The sequence below is a fragment of the Lithobates pipiens genome, unplaced genomic scaffold (genome assembly GCF_037356315.1).
Source record: "Lithobates pipiens isolate NorthernLeopardFrog02 unplaced genomic scaffold, aLitPip1_a1.2 Scaffold_22, whole genome shotgun sequence".
Lineage (NCBI taxonomy): Eukaryota > Metazoa > Chordata > Amphibia > Anura > Ranidae > Lithobates > Lithobates pipiens.
The window spans coordinates 99,182,939-99,202,800 of NW_027507784.1; the positions used below are offsets into that span (position 1 = coordinate 99,182,939).

A 19,862-nucleotide genomic window follows, 5' to 3' on the forward strand; every position below is an offset into this window, starting at 1 on the left:
TCACGATTCGATTACGATCATCTGGTCAACGATTCAATTCGTTTCGATTCCGCGATACATCACTATTACTGACATGCTCCCACTTCCGCTTGGGCCACCTAGGCAGCCCTTCCTCTCTAATCTTCTTGGACACATCACAAGTCCCAGAAGATTGTCCGGCTGTGCAGGACAGCGCAGAGAGACATGCGCACCTGGCTGTGAAGCAAGCTGCAAGATGTCACACCTGGATGCCCACAGTAGTATTGCCAGTGCCGTGGACAGGCAGGGGAGAGAATGGAGGGTTCGGGTGGGCGCTGGATTGTGGGACAGGTGAGTGTCTTTTTATTAAAAGTCAGAAGATACACTTTTTTTGTAGCTGCTGACTTTTAACAATAAAAATTACTAGGCGGCCCCTCTCTGCCAGCGATCTTCTGGGACCATTGTCTGGCCAATGGCAGAGCTCAGTGCGTGTCCGGCCGTAAGCTGTCACGGTTGCGTGTCACTGCCCATAGTAGATATGATGGCACTTTGTAGCTGCTGACTTTTAATAAACGAAAAAACGAGTGGAACTCCGATTTACTAAGTGCACTAATCTGGTGCACTACAGGGTACAGGAATTCGCACACACCCGGCTGCTGGGAGGTCAGGAGGGATTAGAATCCAAATCCACAACTGACAAACAGCCCTGTGAAGTTCCCTGTACTGTCTCTGTGATGACATTTACCCGGCCACCCTCGTTTGTACCTTCCAGCACACTAGGAGTTAACACAGTGGAATGTACAAACGAGGGGGGGGGGGCGGGTAAATGTCATCACAGAGCACGTGTAGGAGCCAGTGTATGTAGAGTACAAACATACTTGTACTCTACATACTGCTGCTAAAATATACCTGTGTGGTGAGACTGGTGATAAATGCAATTATAATCCATTAAGTGCCCACCGCTGTATGTGCATTTTAAAATATATGCAGCTTTTCATACCTCGTTTCTTATGCCGGCCATACACGGTTCGAATTTCAAAAGAATTTTCTTTCGAAAATCGTATCTAAGAATTTCCGTATGAATTTCGCATCATTAGTGGGCTGCAGCAACAGCCGATTTTCGTTCAGAAATAAAATTTGAGGAATCGGACATGTTGGAAATTTTTAGAAAAACGAATGATTTTCTAATCAATGATGGGAGAATCGTGCGAGAAACGTAATAAGAAAAGAAAATGTACGGAGATAAAAGAAAATGTACGGAGATAAAAGAAAATGTACGGAGATAAAAGAAAATGTACGGAGATAAAAGAAAATTTACGGAGAGAAAAGAAGATTCCCAGCCAAGAAAATTCTTTTCTGTAGCAACATGAGGTGAAATTGAAGGCTAGGTCGGCCGAATTTCGAAAATCAATGGTGGCATCATCGGATCACAAAAAAAACGAATTTGCTGATTTTGAAAAGAAAATTTGTTCGAAATTCGACAGTGTATGGCCTGCATTAGTGTGTGTGTGTGTGTGTGTGTGTGTGTGTGTGTGTGTGTGTGTGTGTGTGTGTAACTGTATAAGCTGCTCATGTGACTGCTCACTGCTCTCCTCATTCTGGCCCGCCTCTCTTGTCTCTCAGGCTCACGTCCCTCATCGGGTCAGTGGGTGTTCTCAGCCCCGCCCACCGACTGTAGCTATCAGATTAGAAGAGAGGCCGGCAGGGCTGACTTCAGGAGAGACGTGAGAGGAGAGGGGCTGGTCGGACTGAGCAGTCACATGAACGGTGTATACAGTTATATACACACGCTAAAAAACGAGGTATAAAGCTGCATATATTTAAAGAAAACCCATACAGAAGTGACCACTTAATGGATTATCATTGTATTTATTAAAAAAATGCATTTTGACAAAAACTCTCGGATCTCTCTTCCGGGAGGGGCGGGCAAGTTGGGATGACATCATCCGACGTTGATTTTTCGAGTCGCATGCATCGATGTCACAGCGGGGGCCCCCGAATCACGATGCATCGATTAAATTCCACACCCCTAAGTGAGATATAGGGTCAATAAGACCCCACATCTCACCTCTAGACTGGGAAGCCAGAAATAAAAAAACGATTTTGGCTTTGATGGTATTGGCGAGTCGGTAGAAGCAAAGGAGGGAGGCGGGGATGTCCCTTCTCGCCTCCTGTAAGAACGATCAAACAGTGGAACAGCCGCTATGATCATTCTTCTGGTGTAGGAATCGCCGGCTGAAAAAGCTACAGGCATCATTCAGATATCCCCGCACAAAGTCAAGGACATCATATGACGGCCGGCGGGAAGTGGTTAAAATGCATTTTTTTTTTTTCAAACACAAAGTTGTCCATTTATACAATATTTCTAACACATGGCATGTACATACCAAAAGTTACACCCCAAAATAGATTCTCCTACTCCCGAGTACGGCGATACCACATGTGTGAGACTTACACAGCCTGGCCACATACAGAGGCCGAGTACAGCTGAGCATGGCTGGGTATTGCAGAGTATCACCGGGTATGGCTGGGTATTGCAGGGTATCACCAAGTATGGCTGGGTATTGCAGGGCATCACCGAGTATGGCTGGGTATTGAAGGGCATCACCGAGTATGGCTGGGTATTGAAGGGCATCACCGAGTATGGCTGGGTATTGAAGGGCATCACCGAGTATGGCTGGGTATTGAAGGGTATCACCGAGTATGGCTGGGTATTGAAGGGTATCACCTGGGTATGGCAGTTTATGGCAGATTATTGCTGGGCATTGCAGCGTATTGGCAGCGCATTGCAGCGTATTGGCAGGGCATTGCAGCGTATTGCCAGGGCATTGTGAGGTTAATTTTCAGTGAGCAACGCTGTGGGCACTACAGATCTAGCCCACATCGCTGCTGTTACCGGTCTCTCCCCCTCCACTGTACCGAGCGGTACAGAGAAGTGAGGGAGGAACCGGCATCATTTACCGTGATGTGCCCGGCCCTGTGGACCCGGCGGTCACAGATGCTCTCGAGTGCGTGCCCCAGGGGACACGCAAGAGTGGAATTTTGGGAGGACGTCATAGTACCTACCTGTAGCCGTCATTCAGCTATGGGGTGGTTGTTAAAGAGAACTGTTTTCTGAGTTTATTGGCTGATATTTAAATTACAAACAATTTTTTGGGATAAAATAATAAAAAAAAGCTATGAAAGTTAAAATTACAATGCACACTGGATTTAGCTTCACAGGGGTGGGATAGTATTAAGAAGTCAATGAAATGAACAATTGCAACTGCATGCAAACTAGTGGAAATGGGTAATATCAGTTGGAAGGACTCTCTTCAACTGACTGGAATTTTAATCTTTATAGACAAAGCTTTTTTTTTTTTTTTTTTTTTTTTTTTTTTTTTAAGAAAGAAGATGAAAGCAAGGGATCGTTTAGAACACAAGGCGATTCTAAATATTGAATATGCCAACTGTAATTTTCCATCTGTTTTTCTAATATTCTATATATCTTTTTTATTGCTTTTATTTTAAATTTTATACGCATTCTCATCTTCCACCCCTGGAGGCATATATTTCCTATCTTATCTGGTATAATTGTAGATGCATGTACTGTATATTTGGAAGGATTACTTGCACAAAAGATCAAGCATTGTCCTATGTGTAAAGCCTCGTACACATTAGTCATTTTTTGTTCAACCCAGCAGGGCTGAAGGAAAAACACTGACAGCTCAGGTTGAAGTTGCTGTACTAACAATCAAATGTTAGCACAGCAATCTCCCCTGCTGTGCTACTGTGTTCTGACGGAGACGCTCCCACCCCAACCGCCAAAACACTCTGATCAGCGCTTTCAGCCACTGGCTTAGCGTGCTGATCGGCAGACCTTTTCCAGTCATGCCTCTTCGACAGAAGCCGGCTTCTGTCGGCCGACTCCAGTACACATGGGCCGAATGTCGGTCAGTTTCTATTGAACCGGTTAATGCCATCGGACATTAATCCTGTGTGTACTAGACTTGAAGGAGTTGTAAAGTCTCCAGGACTTTCACCTTGCATTCTATGCATTAAGGGGAAAAATCTTTTCTGGTACAGCAGCCCCCCAGAGCCCCTTTTTACTTACCTGAACCTGATCTTTCCAACGATGAGCACGAGCCCAGCAGCTCCAGTCGCTTCTTGGGTCCTCATTGGATACATTCCAATCCAGTGACACTGGAACCCGGGGGGGGGGGGGCGGTGCTGAGTCCTGCTGTCTGTTTCAATGGACACAGCAGCAGGACTCAGGAGCACACCCACACAAATGCCATCAAGGAAAGCGGCTCTCTGCAGGAGCTAGAAGCACCGCTGGGGGACCCCAGAAAAGGAGAATCAGGACTGCACAGAGCAAGTAAGTATAACATGTCTGTTTTTTTTTAACAAACCATTACAATCCATTTTAGGATAATGTACAAGCCAAAGACAGAAAATGTCAGTCATCCAACCCAGCTGAATCTTAATAGGCAATGAGTTCATGTCTTTGATGTCAGCCAGACTCACACCAGCCAATTAATCTGAAGTTGGGGAAAGGTTAATGATGGGGTGGAGGGTTAGGGGGTAGGAGAATGGCAGCACCAGACCTCTCCCTGTGGATCTCTTGTTATCCTTCTCTGTACAGACACAAAAATTAGGTTACAGAGCTCACTTTCAAAGTTTGCAAGCTTACGGACCATCTGGCAATGAATAGAAGATTCAATAATGCATTGGCAACACAGGTCTACACGCACCCACCATATTCTGCTCACCTGGCTTTAGATCATAATGGATGATGGGCGGCTTGATCTCATTGAGATAACGTAGTGCATTGACTATTTGCATTACAATAGACCTGGCTTCTTTTTCAGACATCAGTTTGTGTTGTTTCAGATAGAAGTCCAGATCATTTCCTTCACAGTATTCCAGCACCGTACAGAACCTGGAAACACAAGGACACCAATTATTATTTTTAAAGCATTTATACAGTAGTTCAACATATGCCGTCAAGAAACATAGTAAAGTGTACCAATCAAATAGATATCAAAAGCACATTAATAAAACATGTAAATGGATGAACAGACTACATTTTATTTACATTTTACATTCCCTGTACATTTTCTGTCAATTCAAAAGCTGCACATCACAAATGATAACAGGAAATAAGCATGTGGCGCTAAAAACATTAAGAGCTCATTTACACAGTAACGGACAGCTGCCACACAGTAAACCATAGCAGTGCCAGCCAGCGGTATAATGCCCATTTCAGCTGTTCTTATAGCACCGAAAAATGCTGCTCACCGCACTATATTGGAACAGGGCCTAAAAGTAAATACAATTGTGCTCAAAAGTTTGCACACCCCGGCAGAAATTGTGACATTTTGGCATGGATATTGAAAATATGATTGATCATGCAAAAAGGATATTTAAGGATAGTGATCATATGAAGCCATTTACTATCACATAGTTGTTTGGCTCCTTTTAAAATCATAACAGAGATCACCCAAATGGCCCTGATCAAAAGTTTACATACCCTGGAATGTTTTGACAGTACCAGTGTTAAAGTGGAGGGCCACCCAAAAAAAAAGTGCATTTAAATTCTTAAAATCTGCCTATTCCTATTCCGCGGCGCTTCCTCCTCTTCGGTGAGCGGTCCCGTTGCCTTCTGGGACATGTGTGTGTCCCAAAAAACAACGGGACCATTCACAAATCGTCGCGCAACTCGCGCATGCGCAGTAGGAAATGAGCAGCGAAGCCGCAAGGCTGCACTGCCCGTTTCCCTTTGTTAAGATGGAGGCGGCAGGAGCCGATTCGATGGATGGATCGGCCTCTGGGTGGCCGACATTGCGGGCTCGCTGGGCATCGCAAGTGTCCTTATTAAAACTCATTATTATTAAAACTTATTAAAACTCATTATTATTAAAACTTATTAAAACTCATTATTATTAAAACTTATTAAAACTCAGTTAGTAGCTGCTGATTTAAAAAAAAATAAAAAAATCTTGGGCAGGACGCCCCTTTAATTTTGGCAGCAAATTTCAATTTAGTTTTAGTCTTAGGACTAAATGGCATTTTAGTTTTAGTCCCATTTTAGTCTTCTGCAATTGTTTTACCTTTAGTCATATTTTTAGTCGACTTAATCTCCAGTACATTTTAGTCGACTAAAACTAATTTTAGTCATCTAAAATCGAATGGGTGTAGTTAAATTGTAATGCTTTATTTAAGCATTTCTCTACCATTTTCAAACTCATTATATACTGCTGGAGTGAAAAACACAATGTTATTTATGGTATTAACCACTTAACAACCGCCCATTGCAGATTAACGGCTTCAGGGCGGTTGTTTAACTCTGAGAGGCCGTTAATTAACGGACTCCCAGAATTCTGCTCTCGCGCGCCCCCTGGGGCGCGCACACGAGATCATCCGTGACCGCCGGGTCCAGTGGACCCGGCGCATCACGGATCACGGTAAACGGCCGCTTGTCGCGGCCGTTTACCACGTGATCGCTCCGTCAAATGACGGAGTGATCACTTGTAAACAAACCGGCGTCATGTTATGACGCCGGTTCCTCCCTCCCCCTCTCTGTACCGATCGGTACAACGGAGGGGAAAGAGATCGGTGTTAGCAGCGCTGTGGGCTGCATGTGCAGTGCCCACATCGCTGCTCACCGAATTTAACCCCTCAATTCCCTGCCAATACCCTGCAATACTCTGCAATACCCTGCAATACCCTGCAGTACCCCGCCATTACTCTGCAGTACCCCGCCATTACTCTGCAGTACCCCGCCATTACTCTGCAGAACCCCGCCATTACTCTGCAGAACCCCGCCATTACTCTGCAGAACCCCGCCATTACTCTGCAGAACCCCCCAATACCCGCCAATACTCTGCAATACCCCGCCAATACTCTTCAATACCCCGCCAATACTCTGCAATACGCCGCCAATACTCTGCAATACCCCGCCATAAATTGCCATACCCAGCCATACTCGGAGATACCCAGCCATACTTGGTGATACCCTGCAATACCCAGCCATAGACGCCCCCCCCCCCCCCCCCCCCCACCCCTCACCGCCCTCCGGTGCTTCTACCAACTCGCCAGTACGATCAAAGCCAGAATCTTTTATTTTATTTTTTTTCAGGCTTCCCAGCCTAGAGGTGAGATGTGGGGTCATATTGACCCCCAGATTTCACTGTAAAGAGGACCTGTCACCCCATATTCCTATTACAAGGGATGTTTACATTCCTTGTAATAGGAATAAAAGTGATCAAAAATTTATTTTTGGGGAAAAAAATGTCAAACTAAAATAAATAAAGTAAAATGAACAATAAAAAATAAAAATAAATTTAAAGCGCCCCTGTCCCCATGTGCTCGCATGCAGAAGCGAACGCATACGTAAGCCCCGCCCACATATGAAAACGGTGTTCAAACCACACATGAGGTATCGCCGCGAACGTTAGAGCGAGAGCAATAATTCTAGCCCTAGACCTCCTCTGCAACTCAAAACATGTAACCAGTAAAAAAAAATTTAAAGCGTCGCCTATGGGGATTTTTTTAAGTAGCGACGTTTGGCGCCATTCCACGGGCATGTGCAATTTTGAAGAGTGACATGTTCGATATCTATTTACTCAGCATAACTTCATCTTTCACTTTATGCAAAAATTGGGCTAACTTTACTGTTTTTGTTTTGTTTAAGCACAAAACTGTTTTTTCCCCCAAAAAAACGCGTTCGAAAAATTGCTGCGCAAACACAGTGTGAGATAAAAATTTGCAACAACCACCATTGTATTCTCCAGGGTCTTTGCTAAAAAAAATATATAATGTTTTGGGGTTCTCTATAATTTTCTAGCAAATAAATGATGATTTTTACATGTAGGAGAGAAATGTCAGCATTGTCCTGGGTGCTCCAGAACGCCTGATGGCGCTCCCTGCATGTTGGGCCTCTGTATGTGGCCACACTGTGTAAAAGTCTCACACATGTGGTATCGCCATACTTGGGAGTAATAGCAGAATGTGTTTTGGGGTGTAATTTGTGGTATGCATATGCTGTGTGTGAGAAATAACCTGATAATATGACAATTTTGTGGGGGGAAAAAAAAAGGTAAAAAAATCTTGATTTTGCAAAGAATTGTGGGAAAAAATGACAACTTCAAAAAACTCATCATGCCTCTTACTAAATACATTGGAATGTCTTCTTTCCAAAAAGGGGTCATTTGAGGGGTATTTGTACTTTTCTGGCATGTTAGGGTCTCAAGAATTGAAATAGGCCGTCAGTCCTTCAGGTGTGATCAATTTTCAGATATTGGCACCATAGCTTGTGGACTCTATAACTTTCACAAAGACCAAATAATATCCACCAATTTGTACTTATTTTTACCAAAGATATGTAGTAGTATAAATTTTGGCCAAAATTTATGAAGAAAAAATTACTAATCTGCTAAATTTTATAACAGAAACGAAGAAAAATTCATTTTTTCGCAGAATTTTCAGTCTTTTTTCTTTTATAGCACAAAAAATAAAAAACTGAGAGGTGATTAAATACCACCAAAAGAAAGCTCTATTTGTGTGAAAAAAAGGACCAAAACTTTATATAGGTCCAGTGTTGCATGACTGAGTAATTGTCATTCAAAATGTGAGAGCACCAAAAGCTGAAAATTGGTCTGGTTATTAAGGGTGTTTAAGTGCCCAGTGGTCAAGTGGTTAAGGTATGAACATGCAATGCAGACCAGTGTTAATTTTTACATCAAATTTCAATTTAGTTTTAGTCTTAGTCTTTTGACTAAAATGGCATTTTAGTTTTGGTCCCATTTTAGTCTTTTGGCTAAAATGCCATTTTAGTTTTAGTTGTATTTTAGTCATCTCAATCGCTTTAGTCGACTAAAATGTTTTAGTCGGTTTTAGTCAACGAAATGAACACTGCTTGGTACAGACACAGAGGCTGACACACACAGGTTAAAATGGCAAATAAAAGGTTGAATTTCCCACATTGGTGGCTTTTTAAAATGGCAATTAGTGTCAGTATATAAATAGTCAATGAGTTTGTTAGCTCTCATGTCCATGCACTGAGAAGGCTGGATATGGAACCATAGGGAACAGAAAAAACTGACCAAGACCTGCGTAACAAGGTAATGAAACTTTAGAAAGATGGAAAAGGATATAAAAAGATATTCAAAGCCTTACATTTGCCAGTAAGTACTGTTCAATCACTTAAGTGGAACACTTGGGGATCTCTTGAGATCAAGCCAAGTTCAGATAAAGCAAGAAAGATTGTGCCCATGACTGCCAGAAGAATTGTTCAGGATACAAAGAAAAACCCACAGAACCTCTGAAGAAATACAGGCTGCTCTAGAAAAAGATGGTGTGGTTTTTAAGGAGCACAATACGATGATACTCAAAAAAAGAGTTGCATAGTTGAGTTGCCAGAAAGAAGCTTTTACTGCGCCAATTTCACAAAAAAAGCCTGGCGAGTCATGTCAAGGTGTTGTCGGGCATATTGTATCTGTATATTATTTGTGGCACTGGCGCAGTAAAGACTTCTTTCTGGTAACTCAACCATGCAGCTCTTTGAGTATCATCGTATTGTGTTCCCCCGAAAACAACCACACCATGCATTTTCCAGAGAAGCCGGTATTTCTCCTGAGGTTGCCTGTTATTTTTTTCCTTGCATCCAGAAAAATTCTTCTGGCAGTTGCGGCTGCAATCTTTCTTGGTCTAAGTGGCCTTGGCTTGGTATCGAAAGATTCCCAAATTGTCCACTTCTTAATAAGTGATTAAACAGTACTGACTGCCATATTCAAGGCTTTGGATATCTTTTTATATCCTTTTCTATCTTTATAAACTTCCATTACCTTGTTACGCGGGTCTTTTTACATTTTTTTTCTGCTCCCTATGGCTCGTATCCTGCCTTCTCAATGCATCCACATGAGAGCTAACAAACTTATTGACTATTTATATACAGACACTAATTGAAATATAACCTCTTGCTGACCACCCCACATACATTTACTGCAGGGTGGCGACTCCTGTGCGCAGAATCAGGTACGAGATTCTGTGCTTCCGGGTCTGGGGTGTGCACAAGCTGGAAACCAGCTCTCACAAGCACCCACCCCCCCCCACTCCCCCTCCACAGTTAGGAAGAACCTAGTAACACATTTAACCCTTTGATCACGGCTCAAGGTAATTCCCTGCAAGTGTCATTAGTTCCTTGACAGTCCATTTTTTAAGCACTGATCGCTGTGTCAAAAGTGTGCGTCTGATTTATCAGCCACAATATTGCAGTCCCACTATAAGTCGCTGATCGCCGCCATTAATAGTAAAAGGAAAAAAAAAAAATCATAAAAATATCCCAGTTTGTAGAGGCTATAACTTTTGCGCAAACCAATCAATATACACTTATTGTTTTTTTTTTTTTTTTTACCAAAAACATGTAGCAGAATATACACTGAACTAAATTGATGAATAAATTAGATTAAAAAAATAAATGAAATTATTAGATATGTTTTATAGCAGAAAGTAAAAAAATATTGTGTTTTTTTTCAAAATTGTATTTTTTTGTTTAAAAAGCACAAAAAATAAAAACTGCAGAGGTGAACAACCACCACCAAAAGAAAGCTCTATTTGTGGGGAAAAAAGGACACAAAAAAACGTTATTTGGGTACAGCGATGTACGGCCACGCAATTGTCAGTTAAAGTACTGCAGTACCGTATCACAAAAAAAGGCCTGGTCATGAAGGGGTATAAACATTCCAGAGCTGAAGCTGTTAAAGAGCTACAGATGTGAGAAATTAATCTTTAATTGCCATTTTTACTTGTGTGTGTCACCTTGTGTGTCTGTACCAAGGACAAACATTCCAGGGTATATAAACGTTTGATCAGAGCCATTGGGTGATTTCTGTTGTCATGACTTAAAAAGTAGCCAAACAACCATGTGATAATAAATTGCTATATATGATCACTATCCTTAACCACTCCCCGACCGGCTCATATTATATATATATATATATATACACATACACACATATACACATATACAGTGCCTTGCGAAAGTATTCGGCCCCCTTGAACTTTTCAACCTTTTGCCACATTTCAGGCTTCAAACAAAGATATAAAATTTTTATTTTTTTGTGAAGAATCACCAACAAGTGGGACACAATTGTGAAGTGGAACGAAATCTATTGGATTTTTTAAACTTTTTTAACTAATAAAAAAATTTAAAGTGGGGCGTGCAAAATTATTCGCCCCCCCTTGCGTTAATACTTTGTAGAACCACCTTTTGCTGCGATTACAGCTGCAAGTCGCTTGGGGTATGTCTCTATCAGTTTTGCACATCGAGAGACTGAAATTCTTGTCCATTCTTCCTTGCAAAACAGCTCGAGCTCAGTGAGGTTGGATGGAGAGCGTTTGTGAACAGCAGTTTTCAGCTCTTTCCACAGATTCTCGATTGGATTCAGGTCTGGACTTTGACTTGGCCATTCTAACACCTGGATACGTTTATTTATGATCCATTCCTTTGTAGATTTTGCTGTATGTTTGGGATCATTGTCTTGTTGGAAGATAAATCTCCATCCCAGTTTCAGGTCTTTTGCAGACTCCAACAGGTTTTCATCCAGAATGGTCCTGTATTTGGCTGCATCCATCTTCCCCTCAATTTTAACCTTCCCTGTCCCTGCTGAAGAAAATCAGGCCCAAACCATGAAGCTGCCACCACCATGTTTGACAGTGGGGATGGTGTGTTGAGGGTGATGAGCTGTGTTGCTTTTACGCCAAACATATCGTTTTGCATTGTGGGCAAAAAGTTCGATTTTGGTTTCATCTGACCAGAGCACCTTCTTCCACATGTTCGGTGTGTCTCCCAGGTGGCTTGTGGCAAACTTTAGACAAGACTTTTTATGGATATCTTTGAGAAATGGCTTTCTTCTTGCCACTCTTCCATAAAGGCCAGATTTGTGCACTGTACGACTGATTGTTGTCCTATGGACAGACTCTCCCACCTCAGCTGTAGTTCTCTGCAGTTCATCCAGAGTGATCATGGGACTCTTGGCTGCATCTCTGATCAGTCTTCTCCTTGTCTGAGTTAAAAGTTTAGAGGGACGGCCAGGTCTTGGTAGATTTGCAGTGGTCTGATACTTCCATTTCAAAATGATCGCTTGCACAGTGCTCCTTGGGATGTTTAAAGCTTGGGAAATCTTTTTGTATCCAAATCCGGCTTTAAAAACTTCTCCACAACAGTATTACGGACCTGCCTGGTGTGTTCCTTGGTCTTCATGATGCTCTCTGCGCTTTCAACAGAACCCTGAGACTATCACAGAGCAGGTGCATTTATACAGAGACTTGATTACACACAGGTGGATTCTATTTATCACCATCAGTCATTTAGGACAACATTGGATCATTCAGAGATCCTCGCTGAACTTCTGGAGTGAGTTTGCTGCACTGAAAGTAAAGGGGCCGAATAATTTTGCACGCACCACTTTTCAGTTTATTTGCTAAAAAAGTTTAAAATATCCAATAGATTTCGTTCCACTTCACAATTGTGTCCCACTTGTTGGTGATTCTTCACAAAAAAATAAAATTTTATATCTTTATGTTTGAAGCCTGAAATGTGGCAAAAGGTTGAAAAGTTCAAGGGGGCCGAATACTTTCGCAAGGCACAGTATGTATATGTATATGTATATGTATATATATATATATATACATATACACATACACACACACACACACACACACACATATACACACACAGCGGCAGGTTGGCTCTCCTGCGCGAATCTGTATACGTACGGTGGCTCCTTTAAGAGCCACAGCTGGAACTCGCGTGTGTGCCCGCTGCACCTGCGATCACAGGCACGAGAGCTAGAACAGGGATTTGTGTGTGTAAACTAGGGATGCACCAATATAATTTTTTTTACGAGTACCGATGCCATTTTTTTTAGTACTCACCGATACAAATTACCAATACCTACCGCAACTGTTTTGTTTTCACTTCAGCTGTCAGCAATGGTACAAAGCACTGAAAAGTTATTTACAAATGAAATAAATTGTTTTTTTTTTAATTTTGCACTTTTTCAATGTGAAATGTGTAAATATATGTAAAATATTCACTAACAAAGCAAACAAAAAAGGTTTTAATTGTTGTTTATCGTTTATAAAATAGATGTGAAAAAAACCCCAAAAAAACAAAAAAACCCAAGGAAAATAATTAAATGGAAGAGAATAGAGAGTTAATTATGGCGGATTAGAGTAAATTAATGGTTAATAAGGGGTTAAACAGAGGAACATGCCTTTTTATTTTAGTGTTTCAGAGGCTGAGCAATGTTGTTAATAAACATGCTTTTTTTGACAGCTCCAACTACTGGACTTCTTTAACACTTCAGCAAATACTTGTGTAAATACTCATTATCAACACCGATACTAGTATTGGTGCAACCCTAGTGTAAACACACAAATCCGTGTTCCGACAGGTGAAGATAGACAAATAGTGTGTTCCTACTAAGTAGAAACTGTGAAACGACTCCTCCTGTTGTCAGTGACATCTCCTCACAGTTAGAAACACACCTAGGGAACACACTTAACCCCTTAATCCCACTAGTGTTAACCCCTTCCCTGTCAGTGACATTTATACAGTAATCAGTGCATTTTTATAGCACTGATCGCTGTATAAATGTCAGTGGTCCTAAAAAAGTGTCAAAAGGGTCCGCTGTTGCAGTCCCGCAAAAAAACAAAAACAAAAAAAAAACGAAAAATCGCAGATCGCCACCATTACTAGTAAAAAATAAAATAATGCCATAAATCTATTCCCTATTTTGTAGATGCTATAACTTTTGTGCAAACCAATCAATATACGCTTATTGTGATTTTTTTTTTTACCAAAAATATGTAGAATACCTATTGGCCTAAACTGATGAAGTAATTTGTTTTTTTTACTTTTTTTTGGATATTTATTAGCAAAAAGTGAAAATGTGTGCTTTTTTCCCTTAAGGGCCGGTTCACACAGCGAGGCGATGCGAGGTGACACGGCTCGCCTCGCTCCCGCAAGTCGCCCCCGTTCTGTACAATGGAACCGTTCTGAGAGGAGCGACTCGAGTCGCTCCGACTCAGAAAAAAGGTTCCTGTACTACTTCGGGGCGACTTCGGGGGCGACTTGCATTGACTTCTATACAGAAGTCCTCTGCAAGTCGCCGCTGAGGTCCCCGCAGGTCGCGGCGAGGCAAGTCGGAGACGCCTCGCCGCGCCTCGCTGTGTGAACCGGCCCTCAAAATTGTTGCTTTTTTTGTTTACAGCGCAAAAAAAACAAACAAAAAAACATGTACTTTGAGTGTAGTGCAACCAGGGATCCAGTGCTGTCCTCACCCGAGCTACCGTTTCTTCACCGTGGGTGCCTATCAAAACCAGGTGCCCACTCACCCCAGCAAAAAATATATAACAGATTGGGGGGGGGAGGAACAGCAGATCCTCCTCTTTTGGGTGAAGATTGGCTTTAAGGGTGTAACCACACAAACCTTGCCAGCTGTAGCAAGCAGTCTAAAGAGGAAATATGGTAAATGAGGGAAGGAAGCAAAGTCCCTTAATGCGTTAATAGATATGTTACATGTGCAGCGCTAACTAAATATTCAACATAAAACGTAAAGTTAACATGTGAAAAACTTAGTAACAAAAGTGGAAATACATAGTAATATATATTCAATAAAAAATATAATATAGTGTCCAAAGTATAAATATAAGGGACCCCAAACGGGTCCTGGTGCGTTCCAAAATGTGGAATCCAATAATAAGTGAATGACAGTCACAGAAATCTTGAGTGAACATCCAAATGTGGTATAAGTGACATAGAAAATCCACCACCATAAGCACCAGTCGCTTACCGGAAAGCATGGACTCATACAGGTATACACCTGTTGAGTCAAACAGGCTTTGAAAGAGGACCAGAAGATTCAGGCTCACTGAATGGACAAGACCTCCAAAGCGATAGTTTTCAAAACGTTGGATACAGCAGGTTAATGGTACACGGGCAGATGGGCCCAACCAAGAGGATAAAAAAGAAGAGGGGGGCACATAGCGTAAATCTTACAAGTCTGGCAAAGGCCATGGATCACTGGCACGGTCACAGAGCTCGCGGCAGGCAGGTACGTTACTTTGCCCAGCAGTGCCATTCTGCTGACGTATATATGCCAACACCGGTCGGCATGTGGTTAAACAAAAGAAGCCCCTTAACACAATGGAAAGTTGAACTAGCAGAATGTGTGAAAAGGAGACTACAGCTTCATCTACTGGACTGAGTCCATTTAAAGATAGTCTTGAACCTTAAGTTTCAACTACATTCTTCCACTTTTAAAGTCTAGTCCCAACAGAGCACCCCTGGGGGGCTGACAAAACTAGGAATGAGCTAGAGGACAGTCTTGTAAAACAAGCTAAATACATTGGCATCCTATTGTGTCTACTCTTGGCTCGTTGCTTTAGCAAGAAAATGTATAGTGGTTTTGTATATCTTTTATTGTAGTTCGTACTATAAAATGGTCTGTCAAAGCTACCTAGAGCAGTGTTCTTCAACTCCAGTCCTCAAGGCGCCCCCGACAGGTCATGTTTTCAGGCTCCCCATTATTGCACACATGTGATTTGATCGGTTTCACTGCCTTAGTAATTAGCACAGCTATTTCATCTGAGGGAAATCCTGAAAACATGGCCTGTTTGGGCACTTTGAGGACTGGAGTTGAGAAACACTGACCTAGAGGATGGTAGAACTGTGGCCAGAGGACTCTTCTGGGTCCCCTCTGTGTGCGATTCATGCAGGAAGTAGACATCCTAGCAGCAAGCATTGTAGGAAAAAAAAAAAGACTCGGGAGAGATGCCCCCTTAGAACATGGGCTTCAGCAGCCATTCCTACAGAGCTAGCAACTGAGAAGCAGGATAGAAAACTGGCCCTTGGAATAATATATCTGGACAGTCTGGCGGGGACCACTAAGCATCTCCTAGAGGTCTTACCAGGATGATGCATCACAGCCAACCCACAGCAATGAAGATGGAATGCTCTCCATCTCAATCCTGAGGTGCATAACAGGAATTTTTCAGGGCAGAAAAGGCATTCCCCTCTAGTGGATCCCTGCACCTGAATACAAACCGATAAAACCAGTTGACATCACAGAGCCGCTCCAGGCTCTGGAAGGATCCAGACTATACTGTAGAGATTCAACCAGATGCCCGATCGGCAGCTGGCGTTGCCTCTCGGCATGCTAGCTGCTCTTGCCCCTCTTCAGCCCAGCATTCCAGTGAGTGCTGGAGGGACAGAGTGGAGAGCACGGCTTTGGGAAAACTGAGAACTAAGCCATCAGCAGTCATGCGATTACTACGTTTTTGAGCTTGGAGCTGGCGAAAGACAGCTGCAGCTTTAGACCACTGCTGCAGCATGGAGGGGAGTATGTGTGTTTTTTTTTTGTTTATTTCTCTTTAAACGCAGAATTAAACCCGCCTATTCTTTACAGCCTAAGAAGCTGCCATCTTAGACTTTGTTTGATCTGCAGTTGCTATGGTACTGCACATATGATCAAAATATGACACCAGCAATTCATGGCATGCCTTCAGTGTAACTGTTTTGGGAAACTGTTAAATTGATGGGTTTAGTTCCACTTTAAAAGCAGGTGCATCTTCCCCTGGTAGTCTGCTAGTGAAAATGAGACAACTGAATCCCTGGTAGGAAAAGAGCACTTATGGACAAACTCACCAATTGCACCAAAAAACCCACCCCAAAAAACAAAGCCAGAAAAAGCTTAGGGGAGCAAACAACTAGGACACTAGCAAAAAACTGTGGCATGCTGTCAAGGGTCCTTTGCTGTGCATGCCAATGTCCAACCCTACTATAGGCAGCAGTATAACATGAATGTTTAAAGCAGTAGAAAACTGCAGTTGCTGGAAAAAACAAAAATAAAATCCCCTGCAAGGCAATGTCATAATGTGCATATGCATCACATACGAGCAGATTATGAGACTTACCTTAGAACAAAGCCCTCCAGTGCCACACTGTCACTGCTGAGAGGGCTGAAATCTTCCCGGTCTTCCTTCCGGGTTCGCGTCCTCCAGCTACACGAGTGGCCGGGGGACAGAGTTAACTATCACTTTAAGTCTGTGTCCCTTAGTGGTCAAGAAAGGCAAATATAAAGGACTGCATAATAATTTCTAACTAAAACACACACATACTGTATATATACACAAAGGTAAAGATTCACACATTTAGTAGTCCAGATAACTGGCAAGTGTGTTTACATCATGATCAGCTCTGATTGGACACAGCTGATCATGTGGTAAAGGGCCACTGTGATTGGTCCTTTACCCTGATCTGTGATCAGCTGGGTTCTAAGGATACAGTGATCACAGCGCCCCCCAGGTGCGTGCCGCAGTGGGGGCACGGGGGGGGGGCAGCGGCATGGTTTTGGGAGGATGTCAATAGATGCCCTCCCAGAGCTGTAGCTGTCAGTTGGCTATAGCACGGTCGGCAAGTGGCTAAAGGACCGCCTTCTACTGCATCTCTGTAAAACTGCATTGGTAGGCCCCAGGAGTGCTCTGTGAGGGTTTAACTGTAGCATCTTTTGGTCTTTGCTCTGCATGCGTTGGAACTTAGTGGGTTTTTTCACCATTGGCCTGCCTAAAAGATGTGGACAAAGGAAATCCTACTTACGTGTCTGTATCCAAGGAAAAGTAATCGTAAAGTTTCACTATTCTTGGGTGATCGAGCTCTTTGTGTATTCTGTACTCTCTGCAGGCATGCCTACAAACAAATGGGCTGTTTAATAGGGTTGCAGGGTGGAGAAACAGATTATATTATGAAAGAAGACAAAAACTATTTACTTGTGGTAATTTTCTTTTTTCTCGTCTCTCCAGCTCTTGTTTAGTTGGTGAATTTTCACAGCAGCATATCTTTGTTCATAAAGATCAAAAGCCTGAAATAAACATGTAATGGCACAGTTAGAGCACAGCTTTATTTTGGAAAAACATACATATCAACTCAGTGGATGCAGGCTTGGCTGAAAGTGGTCAATAGGGCTGCTATCTGGCTGTTCTTGAACACTACTGGCTTGTAACCAGGCTTTATTAACTGCGGCACTGTCTATAGTGACAACACATGGGGAATGGACCTGTGTAAAGCTGGGCTCTGAGAAAACAGTTAAATACCTACTGTATAGGTCAAATGTCATACTTACAACAGGAACTGTAATTCAGTCAGTCTTTTTATCCAGACCACTAACCTTCCCCTTTTTCTTCATACAGTTAAAGTGGAATGCCTGGCTAACCATGAGTATTCTTAAAAAGTCCCCTGCCCTCCTGCTACCTCTTCTACCTTATGTAAAAAAGATCTGTGCACTTACCTTTTAGTTAGCCACTCCAGTCATGCATTCCCCAGCGTCAGTGAGCATCTAGCTGCAGGAAATAAGTGGGGGAATTACGGGAGCAGTGATGTCACCCATAGCCTAGCCGCCGTCTGTGCTCCCTCCTTACCCCTTCAGCTGGCCACTCACTAACACAGAGAAGCTGGAGCTTTGGCACCACACGACTGGAGCAGGCTGAAAAAGATAAGTATATAGATCTTTTTTACATAGGGTAAACAAAATAAGTAGCCGGAGGAGGGAGGGGACATTTTTGGGAATAGTTATGGTTAGGCAAGAATTCCACTTTACGTTTTATCACTAACCTGCCCCCAACCTGTTGACTGTATCATTATGGTAAACACACTGATGAGCATGGGTGCCAATAGCAGACTAAATAAAGGATCAGAAATGCATAATACCTGTTAAAAAAAAAAAAACACACACACGCACACACACGTACGTACTTAAAGCGGAACTGCACCCGAAAGGGGAGCCCCACTTTAAATATTGTAATCATACCTTTATAAAATAATGGTCATTTCTAACTGCATGGAGTTTAGCTTAGGTATGTTCATTTTTTTTCAGTTATTTTTTTATTCACCTTTCTTTCTGCTAAAGTGAATGTGTGGTCAAAAATGTAAATACTATAGGTAGGCCATACGTACATTTATTCCACAGGCTGACAAACACTGACAGACACTGTTGCATTTAAATGGTAAGCATTGTTGAAGACACTCTGCACAAGGATGGGGAATGTTGGAGGAATGCAGACATGGCATTTGCACTTGTATTTATGATAGCATACTACATATTAATTTTTTTTTAATGCTGAACTCCAGACAAGCAGCTAAACTCACAGATGAGATACATGTATGGGGGTTGTTTTACCTGCTGCAGGATTTGTATTTATGTCTAATTCAGGGGGCCTTTTCTCTGCTGCAATATCACTAGTATTTACAGGTCTCCTCCCCAACCTATGACTAGGCAGTAAAAGAGGAAGCAGCATAAAGGTCAGCTCTTCTCTCTGCTTTCTCCTACAATCAGCATGATCCTTCTAGAAGACTGCAATCTTACATCAGGTACTCATGTCTTATACTATAAAAATACATTTGTAGGCAATTATAACATTGTATTATTACAATACAATGTAGGTAATCATCATAGAGCTGGATTAATTTGTGCTTTTTAATATATCTGACTGGCATTCAGCTTTAACAATGGCTTACATCTACATCAAATACTCTTAACTGGTATGTGTTTCTTCTAACCCTTCTTACTTATTTTTCTAGATGCTACAGATGATCTGTTGACACATTAGCCCCTTACATTGGCTGACAAGATTACAGCTGGAGTCTCCCTGACAGCTTTCAACAGTGCAGGTCATAGAAACTTCAATAAAGAAGCATTTGCATGCGGAAAGGTGTTTTTCTTTTTCTGCATTAAGCCCACGGACATGAAAATATGTAGCAATAAAGTTTACGCCGTGCAATAATTTCAAAGTATAAAACAAACTTATAAGCATTAGGTTCAAAGTATCAGGTAAATTTAGTAAATATTAGTGTCAAAGTATAA

At 42.2% G+C, this 19,862-nt stretch overlaps 1 protein-coding gene and 1 long non-coding RNA gene across 6 annotated transcripts in view; one reads left to right on the forward strand and one right to left on the reverse strand.

Annotated features, from left to right (window-relative positions):
• Positions 1–19,862, reverse strand: part of TLK1 (tousled like kinase 1) — a 378,243-nt gene that overhangs the window by 6,998 nt on the left and 351,383 nt on the right. For all 5 annotated transcript variants that reach the window (XM_077447985.1, XM_077447984.1, XM_077447982.1 and 2 more), the window contains 3 exons: positions 17,773–17,864; positions 17,603–17,692; positions 4,710–4,879 (listed from right to left, as the gene is read on the reverse strand). In XM_077447985.1, the coding sequence (XP_077304111.1) occupies positions 4,710–4,879; positions 17,603–17,692; positions 17,773–17,864 (352 nt within the window). The remainder of the gene's footprint in view (positions 1–4,709; positions 4,880–17,602; positions 17,693–17,772; positions 17,865–19,862) is intronic.
• LOC143923993 (uncharacterized) lies at positions 1,649–19,709 on the forward strand. Its single transcript, XR_013261805.1, has 2 exons — positions 1,649–1,760; positions 19,580–19,709. It is a non-coding gene; the product is annotated as an uncharacterized LOC143923993 (long non-coding RNA).